Source organism: Apodemus sylvaticus, chromosome 11 (genome assembly GCF_947179515.1).
Source record: "Apodemus sylvaticus chromosome 11, mApoSyl1.1, whole genome shotgun sequence".
Lineage (NCBI taxonomy): Eukaryota > Metazoa > Chordata > Mammalia > Rodentia > Muridae > Apodemus > Apodemus sylvaticus.
In genome coordinates, this window is record NC_067482.1 from 36,050,957 (window position 1) to 36,070,231 (window position 19,275).

General features: G+C 45.7%; 1 protein-coding gene across 1 annotated transcript in view; it reads left to right on the plus strand.

The window, feature by feature from the left end:
• Positions 1-19,275, plus strand: part of Scfd2 (sec1 family domain containing 2) — a 339,890-nt gene that overhangs the window by 289,602 nt on the left and 31,013 nt on the right. Inside the window, exon 6 of the mRNA XM_052198716.1 lies at positions 18,013-18,158. Coding sequence (XP_052054676.1) covers positions 18,013-18,158 — 146 coding nt within the window. The remainder of the gene's footprint in view (positions 1-18,012; positions 18,159-19,275) is intronic.

Below are 19,275 nucleotides of genomic sequence, written 5' to 3' on the forward strand. Positions count from 1 at the left end.
CACCTGCTGTCTCCTGAATTTTTAATCTTAGCCATTCTGACTGGTGTAAGATGAAATCTTAGGGTTGTTTTGATTTGCATTTCCCTAATGACTAATGAAGTTGAGCATTTTTTAAGATGCTTCTCCGCCATCTGAAGTTCTTCAGGTGAGAATTCTTTGTTTAACTCTGTACCCCATTTTTAATAGGGTTGTTTGGTTTTCTGGAGTCTAACTTCTTGAGTTCTTTATATATATTGGATATTAGCCCTCTATCTGATGTAGGATTGGTGAAGATCTTTTCCCAATTTGTTGGTTGCCGATTTGTCCTCTTGATGGTGTCCTTTGCCTTACAGAAACTTTGTAATTTTATGAGGTCCCATTTGTCAATTCTTGCTCTTAGAGCATACGCTATTGGTGTTCTGTTCAGAAACTTTCTCCCTGTACCGATGTCCTCAAGGGTCTTCCCCAGTTTCTTTTCTATTAGCTTCAGAGTGTCTGGCTTTATGTGGAGGTCCTTGATCCATTTGGATTTGAGCTTAGTACAAGGAGACAAGGATGGATCAATTCGCATTCTTCTGCATGCTGACCTCCAGTTGAAACAGCACCATTTGTTGAAAAGGCTATCTTTTTTCCATTGGATGTTTTCAGCCTCTTTGTCGAGGATCAAGTGGCCATAGGTGTGTGGGTTCATTTCTGGATCTTCAATCCTGTTCCATTGATCCTCCTGTCTGTCACTGTACCAATACCATGCAGTTTTTAACACTATTGCTCTGTAGTATTGCTTGAGGTCAGGGATACTGATTCCCCCAGATTTTCTTTTGTTGCTGAGAATAGTTTTAGCTATCCTGGGTTTTTTGTTGTTCCAGATGAATTTGATAATTGCTCTTTCTAACTCTGTGAAGAATTGAGTTGGGATTTTGATGGGTATTGCATTGAATCTGTATTGTTGGTTGCCAACCAACATCTTTAGGCAAAATGGCCATTTTAACTATATTGATTCTACTGATCCATGAGCATGGGAGGTTTTCCCATTTTTTGAGGTCTTCTTCCATTTCCTTCTTCAGAGTCTTGAAGTTCTTGTCATACAGATCTTTCACATGTTTGGTAAGAGTCACCCCAAGATACTTTATACTGTTTGAGGCTATTGTGAAGGGGGTCATTTCCTTAATTTCTTTCTCAGCCTGCTTATCCTTTGAGTATAGGAAGGCCACTGATTTGCTTGAGTTGATTTTATAACCTGCCACTTTGCTGAAGTTGTTTATCAGCTGTAGGAGCTCTCTAGTGGAGTTCTTTGGGTCACTTAGGTAGACGATCATGTCGTCGGCAAATAATGATAGTTTGACTTCTTCCTTTCCAATTTGTATCCCTTTGACCTCCTTATGTTGTCGAATTGCCCGAGCTAGTACCTCAAGTACAATATTGAAAAGATAAGGGGAAAGGGGGCAGCCTTGTCTGGTCCCTGATTTCAGTGGGATTGCTTCAAGTTTCTCTCCATTTAGTTTGATGCTGGCTACCGGTTTGCTGTATATTGCTTTTACTATGTTTAGGTATGGGCCTTGAATTCCTGTTCTCTCCAAGACTTTAAGCATGAAGGGATGCTGAATTTTGTCAAATGCTTTTTCAGCATCCAATGAAATGACCATGTGGTTTTGTTCTTTGAGTTTGTTTATGTAGTGGATTGTATTGATGGATTTCCGTATATTGAACCAACCCTGCATTCCCGGGATAAAGCCTACTTGATCATGGTGGATGATCGTTTTGATGTGTTCTTGGATTCGGTTGGCAAGAATTTTATTGAGTATTTTTGCATCGATGTTCATAAGGGAAATTGGTCTGAAGTTCTCTTTCTTTGTTGGATCTTTTTGTGGCTTTGGTATCAGCGTAATTGTGGCTTCGTAGAAGGAATTGGGTAGTGTTCCTTCTGTTTCTATTTTGTGGAATAGTTTGAAGAGTATTGGTGTTAACTCTTCTTTGAAGGTCTGGTAGAATTCTGCACTGAAGCCATCTGGTCCTGTGCTTTTTTTGGTTGGAAGACTTTCTATGACTCCTTCTATTTCTTTAGGCATTATGGGACTGTTTAGATGGTCTAGTTGGTCCTGATTTAATTTTGGTATTTGGTATCTGTCAAGGAAATTGTCCATTTCCTCCAGATTCTCCAGTTGTGTTGAGTACAGGCTCTTGTAGTAGGATCTGATGATTTTTTGGATTTCCTCAGTTTCCGTTGTTATATCTCCCTTTTCATTTCTAAGTTTGTTAATTTGGATACTTTCTCTGTGCCCTTTGGTCAGTCTGGCTAAGGGTTTATCTATCTTGTTGATTTTCTCAAAGAACCAGCTCCTGGTTTTGTTGATTTTTTGTATGGTTCTCTTTGTTTCTACTTGATTGATTTCGGCCCTGAGTTTGATGATTTCCTGCCTTCTACTCCTCCTGGGCGAAATAGCTTCTTTTTGTTCTAGGGCTTTCAGGTGTGTCATTAAGCTGGTAATGTATGCTCTCTCCATTTTCTTTTTGGAGGCACTCAGGGCTATGAGTTTTCCTCTTAGCACTGCTTTCATTGTGTCCCATAGATTTGGGTATGTTATGTTTTCATTTTCATTGTGTTCTAAAAAGTCTTTAATTTCTTTCTTTATTTCTTCCTTGACCAAGGTATCATTGAGTATTGTTCAGTTTCCACGTGTATGTGGGTTTTCTGTTGTTTCTGTTGCTATTGAAGACCACTTTTACTCCATAGTGATCAGATAGGAGGCATGGGATTAGTTCTATCTTCTTATATTTGTTGAGGTCTGTCTTGTGACCAATTATATGGTCGATTTTGGAGAAGGTACCATGAAGTGCTGAGAAAAAGGTATATTCTTTTGTTTTAGGATAGAATGTTCTACATATATCTGTTAAATCTAATTGGTCCAAAGCTTCAATTAGTTTCATTGTGTCCCTGTTTAGTTTCTGTTTTCCTGATCAGTCCATTGAGGAAAGTGCAGTGTTGAAGTCACCCACAATTATTGTGTTAGGTGCAATGTGTGCTTTTAGTTTTAATAAAGTTTCTTTTACGAAAGAGGGTGCCCTTGCATTTGGGGCATAGATGTTCAGGATTGAGAGTTCTTCTTTTTGTATTTTTCCTTTGACCAGCAAGAAGTGTCCCTCAGAGTCTCTTTTGATGACTTTGGGTTGAAAGTCAATTTTATCTGATATTAAAATGGCTACTCCAGCTTGTTTCCTGAGACCATTTGCTTGTAAAATTGTCTTCCAGCCTTTTACTCTAAGGTAGTGTTTGTCTTTGACCCTGAGGTGTGTTTCCTGTAAGCAGCAAAATGTAGGGTCCTGTTTACGTATCCATTCAGTTAGTCTGTGTCTTTTTATTGGGGCATTAAGTCCATTGATGTTAAGAGATATTAAGGAATAGTGATTGTTACTTCCTATCATTTTTGACGTTATTTTTTAAATTTGAATGCTTAACTTCTTTTGGGTTTGATGAAAGGTTACTATCTTGCTTTTTCCAGGGTGAAGTTTCCCTCCTTGTATTGGTGTTGTCCTCCTATCATCCTTTTTAGGGCCGGGTTTGTGGATAGATATTGGGTAAACTTGGTTTTGTCATGAAATATCTTAGTTTCTCCATCTATGGTGATTGAGAGTTTTGCTGGATATAGTAGTTTTGGTTGGCATTTGTGTTCTCTTAGAGTCTGCATGAGATCTGCCCAGGACCTTCTAGCCTTCATAGTCTCAGGTGAAAAGTCTGCTGTGATTCTGATAGGTCTTCCTTTATATGTTACTTGGCCTTTTTCTCTTACTGCCTTTAGTATTCTTTCTTTGTTTAGAACATTTGGTGTTTTGATTATTATGTGATGGGAAGTATTTCTGTTCTGGTCCAGTCTGTTTGGAGTTCTGTAGGCTTCTTGTATATTCATGGTCATCTCTCTCTTTAGGTTAGGGAAGTTTTCTTCCATAATTTTATTGAAGATATTTGCTGGCCCTTTAAGTTGTAAATCTTCACTCTCATCTATGCCTATAATCCTTAGGTTTGGTCTTCTCATTGTGTCCTGGATTTCCTGGATATTTTGGGTTACAAGCTTTTTGCATTTTGCATTTTCTTTAACTGTTGAGTCCATGGTTTCTATGGAATCTTCAGCATCTGAGATTCTTTCTTCTATCTCTTGTATTCTGTTGTTGATATTTGCATCTCTGTCCCCTGATTTCTTCCCAAGGCTTTCTATCTCCAAAGTTGTCTCCCTTTGAGTTTTCTTAGTTGTTTCTACTTCTGATTTTAGATCCTGGATGGTTTTGCTTAGCTCCTTCACTTGCATGTTTGTGTTTTCCTGTAATTCTTTAAGAGATTTTTGTGTTTCCTCTTTCATGAGCTCAGCCTGTTGACCAAAGTTCTCCTGTATTTCTTTAAGAGATTTTTGTGTTTCGTCTTTCATGACCTCAGCCTGTTGACCAAAGTTCTCCTGTATTTCTTTAAGTGTTTTTTGCATTTCCTCCTTGTTGGCTTTTGTAGTCTCCTGGATTTCTTTCAATGATTTTTGTGTTTCCCTTGCAAGGGCTTCTAACTTTTGATCCATTTTCTCCTGAATTTCTTTAAGTATGTCCTTCATGTGTTCCTGTACCAGCATCATGACCAGTGATTTTAAATCCAAATCTTGTTTTACTGGTGTGATGGGGTATCCAGGACATGTTGGTAGAGGAGAATTGGGTTCAGATGTTGCCATATTGCCTTGATTTCTGTTAGTGACATTCCTGCGTTGGCTTTTTGCCATCTAGTTCTCACTGGTGTTAGTTTGTCTTGTCAGTGCTGGACTCACCCGTGCAAGCTGCCCCTTCCCAGTTGGCCTCTGGTGCACAGCTTACCTCCTGCACTGCTTGTAGACAGGGTGCTGCTGCCCAGGCTGTTCAGATCCCAAAGCAGGCACCCGAAGGCTCCCGCTGGGGCCCGCTGGATTCACTGGAGCACACTGACTTCTCCCAGCTGGCCACCCGGAAACCCAGCTAGCCACTTGCAGGACTTGGAGATGTGGTGCTGCCGCCCAGGCTGATCTGGGCAGCAGAACTCCCAACCAGGTTGGTGCACACAAGGCTAGCCTAGCTGCTCAGGCCCTGAGTCTAGGCAAAAGCCTGGCAGGCCAATGTCGGTGCAAAGTTCCCCTCAGCTGTGGGTGTTAATTGGGTGTGTCAGGTGGCTAGGATGGTGGCGTGCGCGAGTTCCCTGAGAGTGCTGGGAGAGTCTGCTGGGCTAACAACCTCCTGGCTGGGTCAGCACACAGATGGCCCAAGAAGCAGCCCAGGGCCTGGGGGCAGTCCAGGGCCTGACCGTCTGAGACCCCTGCTATGTCCGCCTCGGGCTATGCCTGTTAGCTGGTTTGGTTTTGCCTGCTAGGTCTCCCTGGCTTCCCTTAGGCAAAATGGTGGTGGTGCGCGCGCCGGCCCGGGAGGAAAAAAACCTCCTGGCGGGTTTGCACCCCGGTGCCCCCCCCCCCCATCAGCCCAGGGCCTGGGTGCAGGCCAAAGCCCGTCGGGCTTAGACCCCCTGCGATGTTGGTCTCGGGTTATATTTGCGTACCTCAGTCTGATTTCTCTGGCGACCGAGAACCAATATGGAGCCCTAGTAACTGACTGGCGGGAGGCAGAGGTTCCTGTTATTTTTATGTTAATTTTATGATTGTGTGGCTATCTTCTTTTGGGTTTGTTGAAAGAAGACTAATTTCTTGCATTTTCTAGGGTGTAGTTTCCCTTCTTGTGTTGGAGTTTCCCATCTCTTATCCTTTGTAGGGCTGGATTTATGGAAAGATATTGTGTAAATTTGTTTTTGTCATGGAATATCTTGGTTTCTCCATCTGTGGTAATTGAGAGTTTTGCTGGGTATAGTAGCCTGGGCTAGCATTTGTGTTCTCTTAGGGTCTGTATGACATCTGCCCAGGATCTTCTAGCTTTCATAGTCTCTAGTGAGAAGTCTGGTGTAATTCTGATAGGTCTACCTTTATATGTTACTTGACCTTTTTGCCTTAGTGCTTTCATTATTCTTTCTTTGTTTTGTGCATTTGGTGTTTTAACTATTATGTGACAGGAGGAATTTCTTTTCTGGTTGTCCAATCTATTGGAGTTCTGTAGGTTTCTTGTATGTATATGTATATCACTTTCTTTAGGTTAGGGAAGTTTTCTTTGATAATTTTGTTGAAGATATTTACTGACCCTTTAAGTTAGGAATCTTCACTCTCTTCTACACCTATTATCCTTAGGTTTGGTCTTCAAATTGTGTCTGGATTTTCTGGATGTTTTGGGTTAGGAGCTTTTGGATTTTGCATTTTCTTTGACTGTTGTGTCAATGTTTTCTATGAAATCTTCTGCACCTGAGATTCTCTCTTCTATCTCTTGTATTCTATTTGATGATGCTTGTGTCTGTGACTCCTGCTCTTTTTCCTAGGTTTTCTATCTCCAAGGTTGTTTTCCTTTGTGATTTCTTTATTGATTCTATTTCCATATTTTGATCCTGAATGTTTTTGTTCACTTCCTTCACCTATTTGGTTGTGTTTTCCTGTAATTCTTTAAGGGATTTTTGTGTTACCTCTTTAAGGGCTTCTAGCTGTTAATGTATGTTCTTCTGTATTTTCTTTAAGGGAGTTATTTATGTCATTCTTAAAGTCCTCCATGACATTTTTAAATCAGAGTCTTGCTTTTTTGGTGTGTTACGGTATCCAGGCTCACTGTGGTGGGAGAACTGGGTTCTGATGATGCCAGGTAGCCTTGGTTTCTGTTGTTTATGTTCTTGCCCTTGCCTCTTGCCATCTGGTTACCTCTGGTTTTAGTTGGTCTTGCTGTCTCTGACTGTGGCTTGCCCCTCCTGCAAGCCTGTGTGTCAGTACTTCTGGGAGACCAATTCTTTCCAGGAGGAATTTAGGTATGGAATGCTATGGCACAGGATCAGCTCCAGGAGTGCAGATGAAAACTGGAAGGATCCTGTCCCTGGCTGTTCCTTGGTTCCTCTGTCCTGTTGGCTCTGGGTGGGTCCATCTTGGATCAGGAATTTGAACAGAAGTGGTAATCTTACCTGTGCTCTCAGGCATGTCCATACTCCTGGGAGATCAGCTATCTCCTGGTGGCATTTGGGTATGTATTGCAGTGGCACAGGATCAGCTCTGGGTGCAGATGGAACATATTCATTCTATCTCCTAGCAACGGATATTTGGTTGATGCTAAAGTTTGACTATCACGTGACTGCCCTACCACTTAAATCTAGCTCCGTAACCCTCTCTTACTGGTGATGTCCAGTGAGGTGGTAGCCAGCATGCCAAGCACAGTCAGCACTCAGCACTGTCATCAGCTCGTGGTACCTTTACAGATCTCCAAAAGCATGTGTCTAGTTGTTCTAGCCTCCAGAGCATCCTGCCTCCATCAGCTCCTTTACCACCTACAGGAGGCTTTTGGAGATGTGAGCTGCAAGCTACAGCCACTCACTCTAAGGAGGCTTGTTTCTGTTTTGTTTGTTTGTGCCACCCTCCGCCAATAAACACACTCATGCAGGCATGTGCACACACACACACACACACACACACACACACAGCCTGTTTAGGATCCTGGCTCATGATAGTTTTATTAACTACCTCCTGGGTACCTGGTTTTCAGAAGGCACCACGTCTGTTATATGAGTGTACAGTGGAACCCTTGTAGCCAAGAAGGGGGAGCAGGGGACACATGGGGATCATTAGGCCTGGTCTCCAGCTCTGGGCATGGTGCTTCCCTGGTAAGGGAAGAGGCAGAGAGTCTGCAAAAACGAAGGCAGCTGTGCACTGGTGTGTGAAGAGAATTTAAGTGTTATCAACCTGGCCCATCAGGGCCGATTGCTTTTTCTCCTTAATGGAGGCCCCAGAGGAATTCTAATCATCTTGGCGTCTTTATTTCTAAACTAGCTCAGCCTCTCCTACTCACCCCTACAGTTCTTCTCAGTCTGCAGGGCTCTACAGAGTTCGCTCTGATTCCCTAGTTTGGATCCCCATCCTATAAAGGAAAGAGCTCTGAGCCCCTACCCTTCACTCAGTCACTCACCCTCCTTGACAGTGGAGGCAGAGTATTTCTGAAGACAGCTGCTGGCTTACAAATGAGCCTGCTCAGAAGCTCCTGAAACCCTAGATACCCCGAGCCTTTGTGATCACTTACGTTTGCTGACAGAGTTTAAGACACATCTGAGGCGCAGCTAGTCGTCTAGAGCTCTCTGCTAGCTGGGGAAGGAGCCTAAGTCAGTGTGGCTTGGAGCAGGGAAGGTGATCTGGAGGAATGCATCCATCCTCCCAGTGCCAGAGGTCCTTCATCTCTCCTCTGGCAGCCCAGCTCCATCCTGACCCTTCTATATCCCAGCTCCCCCCGGAGCAAGACATGAATGTGCTCAGAACCTGGACTGAAGGCTCGCTGGGGTCCTCTGCCCTCCACACTCATGGCGCCCTGCATCACAGAGGGGACGGGGAGCGGGGCACTGCTTTCCCCCTTCTCTTTCTTGCCCCAGGCCCATTAGCAGCCTCTCTGGCCCACATCCCATCTCTGAATCAGCCATGACCAACCCACACATGAATCCACACTACCTCCAGAATCAAGTACAGAAAGCAATAGATAAAGGGCCTCATTTAGTAGAAGCTTGAATTTCAAGCATAGCAGTGCTGGCTCGGGTCAATGGAGATTTACAACAGCAGGTGCAGGGACCTTCCCGGAGGGGCAGGGAGGGGCAGAGAGGGATGCGTGTGCCTGTTGGGGGAGGGCAGAGGCCCAGGCACATTTGATCTGTCTGCTACTGGAAGAAAAATAAACTCCACTTGCACTTCTGTTCTTTAAAGAAACAAAAGGGTTGAAAGAAACTCTAAGCCAACCACCTTCCCATCTATTCTTCTGATTCTCTCAAATAGATTAGAAAGTGATCCCAGGTTATTACCCACCTCTCCTTACCCCAAAATATTGTATGGGAGACACTGCCACCCACACCCACCCCACAGTGCACCCCCAGCTCACAGAACCTTCTAGTAGTCACTCGGTGATTCTGAGCTCACAAAACATAATGCAAAAGGTTTCAAAGCAATCTAAGAGACTGAGAGCAAGAGGCTGAAGGGCCAGACAGCCATGTTTATGGCTCGTTCTGAACATCTGATTCATCCTTTTCTATAAACGAACAATTAGCTGTAGCACCGGGTTATGTAACTGTTGGGCATACATTACTCCAAGGCGAGTAAGTACTCACTGAAACCTAGATAAGAACATTATCCCAGAGGTACCACGTGGCTAGAACGGACACTGTGTACCAGCCCCCCCTCCCCTCCCCACACTATTTCATTGCCATTTCTAAAATAAGTACAACCTTATCTCCTGGAGGAAAAATTCAGAGCACTATGGAAACCAGCAAACAGCTTGGGCTGAAATGAGGTTCAGAATGAAGGGACACTCCTGCCAGGGTGGTCTTCCAAAGCTCTTTATGGCCACAAGCCCAGGAGACCTTCCAGGCTGTCTTCCTGGTGAGGGGATCCCTGTTAGTTCTGTTAAGTCAGACCCCAAAAGTCCCGCACCACACACTCCCTCCCCCCATGCACGGCCTGTGATGGAGAATGGGAACGGCAGGATCTGGAGGGAAATGTGATTCAGGACCCATCACAGAAAATGGTCCGACGGGTACCCTATCCCCTGGAGACCACGTGGGATCCACTCGTCTCACGTCAGGGAGGGAAATATCTGAGGAAGAAGTCTCTGGGCTTCCCTTTCTCTCCCTCTGACTCGCTGGCCTGGACACTGGTTCTGAAATTCTGCACTGAGAACGTTTTCTTCGTAAACTCCAACAATGGCAAGCTCCTTTCAACTCATGAAAAAGTATGGAGGCAAGTCCCACCACAGGTCCACACTCATCCTGTGCTATCTCCATGTTCATTTTTTTCTATTTATCCTGCCTTGGCCCATCCTACCCTACCCCCACAAACCCTAAGAAGTAAGTTGTAATGAGAAACTACCAGGTGAGCTTCATTCATGGGCATGATGTGGTGAGTCCCTTGCATAGTAGTTCCTTATGTGGTACAGAAAGTAAAACTAACAGAGTTGTCACACTGCGTGGGGAAGGTCTGGTACCACCCAGTTCCCTGCACCGGACTAATGCAGAGACCCTCCTCCCAAAGTCAGCTCTGAGAGACAGAAAACCATGTGATGCTATTCAGACCCACCAGAAATGTCTACTCAGGTTGAAAGGGGACATATTAAAGAGTGTGACTCACAAGTTTGTAATTCAATAGAAGTAGCTCAGTGACATATAATAACAAGCCACCACTCAGGATGGCTGACAGTGAGATCTGCCAGTTTGAATCCTTGGCTGTTTGTCAGCTCCCTGTGGGATGTCAAAGTTGGTGAGCGTGAGCTCTGAGGTAAGCAGTTGTGCAGTAGTTTCCCAGCTTACAGAAAGTTTTGTGACTGGGAAAGGGTCAGGTCAACATGATATGGAAGAGATCTGGCTTTGCCAAGGTACCAGTGTGACAGGTGACACTGACACGTGTGGCCTGAAGCTTGCCACTTACCTCCTTAAAGGCACAGACTCAAACACTGCTCCTTCACTCACTATGAACGGAGATGTCCAGATCCCTTTGCGGTACCTTAAGATCATTTGTTAGACAGTGAACCAGCTCTGTGGGAGTGTATTCATGATGCTGTGTCACGTGGCCTGAGGATCTCAATGCTTCCCTTATGCAGCCACAGAACATCTTGATAACTTTGGAGAGGAGTCACTTTGGAGAGATTTCTCAGAGGCATCTTGGAGGCCAGGATTAGAAGTAGCTGGGGGTACTTAACTACATTTATGATAGTCAGGAATTCTGCTGTGGCCTAGATATTCCTGACCTATTATGGGTGTCAGGGTTGGGGGATGCCAATCCCCCTTCCTACATCGGACAGGATGGGCCACTCTGGCAATTTGACTTTGTGTCCCACCAAGCCAAGTAGTCTTTAAGTGGCTCATTTGCTAAGGCACTTGCTGTGTGAGCATGGTGGCCTGATATTGGAAGCCCTAGCATGCATTTTCCTGTCATGGGCCTGAAACCCCAGGGCTGGATGGTGAGAGTAGGCTTCTCCGGGGAGCAAGACAGCAGATACCCGGTATCAGGGACCTGTGTGTTCCTAGTGAACACACATGGGAGAATACCTCACACACACACACACACACACACACACACAGCAGACACACAGACAGACAGACAGACACACACACACACACATGCACACACACACACACACATGTACACACACACACACGTGCACATACACACACAAATAATTTTTTTTGAATCTGCAAATTCTGCAGAATATTGCTGCTGACTGTTCTTCCCTTCCATACAGTAAAAGCCTCAGAACTGGGGAGAGAATTCTGGGCAGCCATGTGCAATTATTCCATATTCTCATCCGAATGTACAAGTCTTCCCTTGTCTACCAGCATCCCAGACTTGCCTAATAATAACAGAGTTCAGCTGTCATTTATTTCTTTAATCAAGCTATTTTTAAAAGCTGAATTTGCTGGAGGCTTAGAAAGCAGTCAGACTGGTTTTTGTTATACTTTCCAAGATGATAGTTGGTACATGTAAATGTTTATATGAGATAGATAGATATAATGATACATGTGCGTGTATGTATATAGATATTCATTCTAGAAAGCATAATTGAATAGTCCTTACAGCCCCCTCCTTTGCTCCCTGCTGCCCTTGCTGCCCTGCCCCCTCCTCCCCAGAGGCAGCCAGTTCTCTGAGATCTATGTTTATCATTCTCTTTCTTTTTAACACACTTTTGTCAGATATGTGTGTATGCTTCACAGACGTGCAGTTTAGTTTTTTTTGTGTTGCACAGACAAACAACCTTTCTCAGCCAGTTGAACCTGCTCATCTGCAGTAGCTTTTGTGGGGGGTTGCTCTGCCTCTCCTGGTAGCCTGCAGTTCCTCAGAAGCAGCCAGGAGCTCTTTGTTTGAAATTTCCTGCAGAGAGAGTTTATCATCAGCCCAAGAAAATCAGTGCTGTTGCTTTACAGCAGGTTTGCTCTGATTCTAAACCTTCCCCTCTAATCTCCCAGTTCTCCACATTCATTTACTCAGGAGGAGGTGCCGTCCATGAGCCGGCTCTATGCTAGACCAGCAGAGAAGCAAAGAGAACACACCACCCCATTCTCCCGCCTCCCGCTTCCTGCCCTCCACTGCTACTTGAGTTCCAATAATGGTCCAAGGGACTCAGGGCAATGGCAGGGTTCAGTGAACGAGGGAGGGGCTTTGGTATGTACCAGATCCAGAGGGGAAGGTTGTGGAAGACCTTCGAGAAAACCAGCCTTTTGGGGTGTCTAACTGTACTCTAAGCCCCTTGCGACCTCAGCATTGGTATTTCTGGCTTGAACTTTATTAGGCAACCTCATGTGCTCATACAAACATATTATGTCATTGCCATGACACTTAGGCAGGAACTGCCACACACACAGTTCCAGGACTTAGCAGTGAAGGAGGAGAGTGGCCCTGCAGCCTGACAGCCCAAATTGCAATTTTATATGTGAGAGGAGCTTGAGAGCCATCCTAGATGACTAAACATGAGATTGATTAAAAAGATAGAATGCCTGATAGTATAACTGCAGGACCTCAGAAATATATATGTATTTTTCATTGATAATAAACGTGTACATGACTTTATCTGTGTTTACATGTATTTCACACATGCATAACCAGCCTCCACATGACTCTATCTCTAGAATGACTAACATTCTTTAATCCCTGAGTACAATGTATTGGAAGCCAAGACTCCAGCCACCCCATATCTAAAGCTGCTTTCGTTGTCTGCACAGGACTGCTGTTGGTGGAGCTGCATACTTGTGGAAAGTCATACTGTGCATGTCCCCAAGCCTGCATCTGCCAGTTGGACTTGTTGCTAAACTGCAAGATTTAATTAAATGTTTTCACATACTGATGAAATATAAATTTTTTAAAAAGCTGTCTTCAGTGACAAACCTAATTGAATGCTTTCAAAAGACTCTAACGATGAGTCACTTTTAAACAGTGCTTTTGAAGTTTGAACAAGGCAACTGCAAAAGGATTGGGGAGGGGCGTAAGACATGAAAATCCAGAAGAATTCTGCCTTCCAACTGTGCTATGGGCTTCTTTAGCTTGTGGTCCACTTTCAGTGGACTACATGGCAGTCAGACATAGTGGTTTGTGAGAAAAGACCTCAGACAATATGTAAAGCAAGGCCATTGAAAGATTAGCTAATGTGCCGGCTAGATTTTAATTTAGAACAAAATTATAATTGTATATATGTGGGCAGGCAGCCATATGGATATAGATATCTGAGTATATGTATTTGGGTGCATGGATGTGGACATGTGTGTGTGTATACATTTGTATTTGGGTGGATGTATGTGGATATGTGTTTTATATTTGGGTGCATGCCTGTGGATATGTGTGTGACTACTAGTATGTGTGTGTGAGAGAGAAATTGGCCCTCACGATCCCCATTTTGAGCACTCTCCCGTTCTCCTGGCTGCTCTAAGGGTGCTCGGGGATGGGGGTGCATGATGCTGCCTTTTGCCTCCCCTGCTTCCTGGGAACTCCCTCCTGGGGCTTATTTCCTAGAGTTCAGACTTCTAGAAGATCTCAGAGGCCATGTCCCTTTCAAAGCTTATTTGGTTTTCATTTTGTTAACTTGGTTTTTATTTACCAAGAATTATAGCGAGAGCCCCACGAAAAGAGTGCACTTTAAAAAGCAATCATTTCAAAGGAGAGAAAAGGGAGGTCAACCTGCTGGATGGATGAGGGAGCTCGTGACCTCTCGGTGCTCTGACCTCTGTGGCCCTGTCAGACCTGAGATGACCTTTCCTCTAACTGCCTCCCAGAGGCAGCCCCTGCTGGTTAGAGCCCTGCTGAGCAGCAGTGGCTGGGATGCAAAAGAGAAAGTGGGCTGGGTGTTGAAAACTCCAGGGCAATACAAAGATGAGGAGATCCGCTTAGACCTGGAAGGCTTTTGGTGAGGCTGAGTGTGTATTTTTGACTCTTATATTTCCCAGATAGATTTCAAGAGTCTGAAGAAATTTTAGACCTCTAAGGAGAATAATATCAGTAAATAGGGAGCAGTTTCAGATTCAGTTCTACCCATGCCTCTGCGCTTGAGCATGCCCAACTGCACAAGGCCCTACGCTGTATCGTATGTTTGATCATCATAAGTAGGTGTGCACACAGGTGTGTGAGTGTATGCTGAAGACCTTACACAAGGACCACTTTAGTACCAACCACGATTGGCCCAACCTCCAATCTGAGGCGCTTCAACGTCTCCAGTACCTGAAGAATAAGGGCAAACATGTGAAAGCCAGTAGCTTGTGAAAAGGTGCTTTAAGAACCAGGGAGCTCGGAGCATGATCCCTGGGAAAACCAGAGAGAATCCGGCCACACCATACAAGGATCGGTGCAGGGTTTCAGCTGTCCCAGGAGAATACTAAACCATGCAAGCCTCCTTCCATTTGAACAGGGTTATGGCCGGAATAGGCCGTCATTGCAGGGTTTGCGGCTATGGAAACCACTGTTCTCCCCTTGCTGAAGAGAAGGGGCTTGAGTAAGTGAGACGGGTGGGAGGAGAGCTGCGGGAGGGGCACCAACACAGGGGCTTTGTGTGGCTACCCCGAGGAGTAACGAGACCCTGCCCAAGGGACCGCAGACCTCCGCAGAAAGACATCGCGGAGACTCGAGTCATCCCCCACCTTAGAAGAACATGGTGGTGCCCTCGGGGTTTTGGAGCCTCCATTATCAAGAGGTGGGCCTCTGAAGGGTACAGACCATGCTCAGCGACAGGTTGGCATCGGCCTATTTTATTATCTATTTAACTAAGGGGGTTAAGTGAGAATTGCCTGGAACTGTACACTCTGTTATCAAGGGAGCTGGCTTAATGGGTCAGCCTGTCCTGGGAGTATTAGAAGTAACTGAATATGGCACCTGACATAGCACAGATTCAAAGAAGGCTGTGCAGCAGGCCTGGGAAAGACTCGCACCTTGTGTGGCCAAAAAGGAAGGACCTGGGTCTAGCTGCAAACCATCCAATATCTACTCCTGGGACAAGCCCAGGTCTCCCCAATAAGAAAAGCACTTACACTCCATTGTGAAAGAATTCCTGTAGTCTAAGGATGCTCTGGTTGCATCTTTAAGTTTTTACTCTGCCCCCACAGTCTTAGCAAGAGTGGAAGCATGCAGTGTCTGGCAAGCCACCTTTGGAGTGGCGTGACGCAAGCTTGGCTCCTGTCCGTGTCACTGGTTGCCGGGTGACCTGCGTTCCTGTTCAGTGGCTCACTTGCTCCATCCTCAAAGTGAGAATGACTGTAATGTCCACCTGGCTGCCACACTGGCGTTCTGTGGAGATTAGAAATGCTCACACATGTGATCTGCTTAGTGTGGTTACCACGAGAGTGAGCGCCAGAGAGCTCGGAGATTGCTCTTAACCTAGGGGGTAAGGGTGGCGATGATAGTAATAAGATAAAATAAGATAAGGGCCTTTTTCTGCTTGTTTGCTTGTTTGCTTGTTTGTTTGTTTTACCTTATTTGTAAAGATGTGTGAGACTTTTCCTACATGTCTTGGATAAATAAATGTAAGACTTAGTGAAAATTGAGGACACTATGGAAAGAGTCTGCAGACTGGTTAGAAGTGACTCCCCTTTGACTGTCTGCAGAGCACAAGTGTCCCCAGGACACTGGGAAGCTGAAGAGGATTAGCAGTTTAGCAGAAGTTACCTGGGTGAGTGGTTAGAACAGTAGACATATTGACTTTGTCTCTGTGCGGCAGTCTCTGCTGTTCAGCTGGGTTCATTGGGTTTAGCAGTAACCCATACACCCTTCTGCTAAACAGCCTGCTCTGTAGTTGACCTCAGCCCATGGGATTGCACAGCCTTTGTCACATCTTTGATGTATAATGCACAAGTTTCTCAAGTAGTCCAGACTTTCTAGTAAATAACCTTCAATCTAGATGAGTTCACACTAAATTCCACCTGATAGAGAAATGGCTTTCTCTGGATTCTTCCCACAGATGAAAATGGGCCATGTGGAAAACTAAATTCGACTTTTTTGGTTCTATAGAGCATAAGTTTTTTTTTTTTTTAACAAAGTATTAGTCTACTAATCTTTTAGAAGAATTAAAATACATTTCATCCCCGGGCAGTGGTGGCACATGCCTGTAATTCTGGCATTCGGGAGGAAGAGGCAAGAATATCTCTGAGTTTAAAGCCAGCCTGGTCTACAGAGTTCCAGGGCAGCCAGGGCTACACTAAGGATATTTCTCCTTGTCCTTATGCCACCATTTCTCAACAAGGTAATGAATAGTTTAAAATGATAGATTAGATATGGTAGGTAGGTAGATAGATAGATAGTTCCTGACATGATTTTGCGGAAAGAACCCTCACTAAGGGATGATAGCCCACATCCTTGGCCTTCCTTCCTTTGTTGAGGTGCGTAAGCTGTGTTGTCTTGGATAGAGCTGCATTGCCACTGGCAGGCAGGGTGTGAGGCGCTCTCTGCATCCCAGGGTACCTGAGCAGACACATGAGTTGTACTGTATCCATACAGTCGAATGCACTGTAGCCATGCGTTAAGCAGAAGTGGCATGGTGGTGTATGCTGCAGCCTGAATGAACCACGAGAACAAGGCAAATCCAGGAAGCCAGCCGCAGCGGGCCGCATGTTCTGTGGCATATTTAGATGAAATGCTCAGTCAGTGGATCCATAGAGATAGAGAGCAGACTGGGATAGAACTGTTGGCTGATTTGGGGTTCCTGTTGGGGTGATAAAGATGTTCAAAACCTGACTGTAGGGTTTTGGTTGGAGTCTGTGAATATACAGAAAGCTATTGCATGGTGGACACTTCAAATGGAGAATGATGTGATATGTGGAAGGCATGTCAATAGTTGCTGTCAGAGTTACAGACTAGGTGGGGCATGGGTCAGGCTCTCTGTGTCAGATCGCTGACCGCTCGGATAGAGGAAGGAAGGTGATGGTAATGAACAGGTTCCTGTGTGGCCCCGGGAGTGGCAGTGGACGCCATCGCTCAGATTTATCCCACGAGAGAAGAGGAAGCAGGGATTGTGTCTATGAATATGTAGTGCCCAACACTTCTAGCCTGCCCGTGGGAAGGCTCAGCAAGCAGCTCCAGCCAAGGAAAGCTCAGCTAGGAAGCGATGGTGACAGCGACAGACAGGCAGGCAGGCAGGTGAGCAGCCAAGCACGCAGCACGGCCAGCCCTGCAGGTGAGGCCTGGATGACTGTGGAGACATGGGGAGGCCATGGTAGTGCCCACCTACAGGAGACCTAAACCTGCGTGTCAGCATCCTCACGCGCCGCCGGGGAGACACTGTACCTGTGACCTCAGAGGGGTCACACGAGAGGTGATGAGTTGAAGTGTGAGTTGTATCTAAGGGATGAGGATGAACGTCTCAGTATGTCCATATTCTATGAAACATTTCTAATCTTTAATCATTCCTCTTCTGAATGGATGTCTAACAGAAGAGCAGTCAGTCAGTGAGCGTGATGCCACTTTATGTTGTCATTATTACTATCATCATCATCATCATCGTAAGCTGCTTCCCTTTTAATGGTCCTGGCACCTTGTTTAGCACAATCACCTACTTTGGGATGCCCAGCTGGTGTGGCTCTGGCATCTCCCTCCACCTTGCTGCCAGACCTTCTGGAAACTGTCAGTGGAGTCCAGACAAAGGCTCCATCCCAGAATGCACAGCTATGCCCCTGTGTGTTCCCCTTGGTCTCCCAAGGCTGTGTCTGAGGGTCGTAGCCCGCAGGGAGCCCGTTTCCCCAAGAAGCCTCTGCGGGCCAGTGACTGGGGTCAGGAGCTGTGGTGCTGTGGGGCAGTTCCAGGTCCCACTCCTGTGTCCCGTCACTCATGGGTGCTTGAAACAGCCCAGTTACTGAGCAGCCAGGGGAAATACGGCTAAAGGAATTCCAGACTGCGGCATTGAACTTATGCTGTCAAGAGGAAAACTTAGTTTAAGGATTTGCTCACTTATGAAAATATCTCTGGACTGTTTCAGGCTGTGACTCTGCAATCAACCTGACTTTGCCCAAATCCCACATTGCTGTGAATGATGTCTTCACGGTGCTCCGGGACATCGCTGGGGCTAGGGACCTCATGAGACAGTTTAAGTCTGTGTATGTTCCTGGGAATAATACCCATCAGGTGAGTGTGCGGGACATCAGTACCTGTCTGCTATGTTTTAAGATTCTGAGGCCACAGCCACAGGGCAGTTCCCCTCGGTCCTGTAGAATAAGGAGTTCGTTCTGAATGGACTCCCAAGTTCCTTCTTAATGGAGCATTTGGGCTCCAGTGAGTCTGAAAGCGGCTCAGTTCATCTGGGCCTCGGACAGTGCAGCTGGTGAAAAGTGGATTGGAAATCACCCATTAGAGCCGTGGGTCGTCTCAGCTGTACACTATGGCCCAAGGGGAGGTGCTTCCTGAGGGCCACCGTTCGTTCCCAGTGAGAGACCCAATTTTATTCCTCTAGCATGTCATCAGCATAAGCGATGATAAAGCAAGTATTTGTCAGACTGTGGAAAGGAAGTTTGTGACAAGGGAAACAACTGTTAGTAAAATTCCCTTGCAGCTGTCTAAGGATAGTGGGAGAATGCTTTGACTGACCTTGAGAAAAAGGGTAGTGCAATCCAAGATTAAAGGGGGGGGGCCTCTGTGAGACCCCAAATAGGAGACCATGCAGGAATCCCCAAGGACAAGGGACAAGACACCTGGCAATGTGGAACCTGAGAGTTTCTCATGGTCAATGTAGAGTCAGAACTAAGGATCCTAGTGGCAAACACGAGCTTCCATGGAAGAACAAATATTTCTGATGGGAAAGATCACTGAGCATGGATGGCTGTGGGACTCTTCTCTCCCTCCCCATGATGTCTCTGGTAAAATCTGCTCCTCTACTGAGGCGTCTTGGTGAGTTTAGTGTGCCACAGCAGGAAGCTGAGATGGAGTGAGGAGTTCATTGCAGGGTGATGGCGGTTTAAGTGTGTGTGCAGATAAGCTATTGTTCCCTTGATAACCCAGCGGAACCCCATTCTTCACCCGTGTGCTCCTACAGTACACCTGAGGAGCACTCCTGGCCTCAGTCTCCCCTGAGTCTCCACTTCCCACAGAAGGAGGCCAGAGAAGCATCAGCCTGGGTCCCAAAAGGGAGTTATCTGCCACATATACATGGTAGCCATGGGCAGGTGGCATCTTTGCAACCTACACAGACGCCTCGATGTACCTTGGTTCTCAGAGAGGTTCTAGAAGTATTGATCAGTGGTGCTGA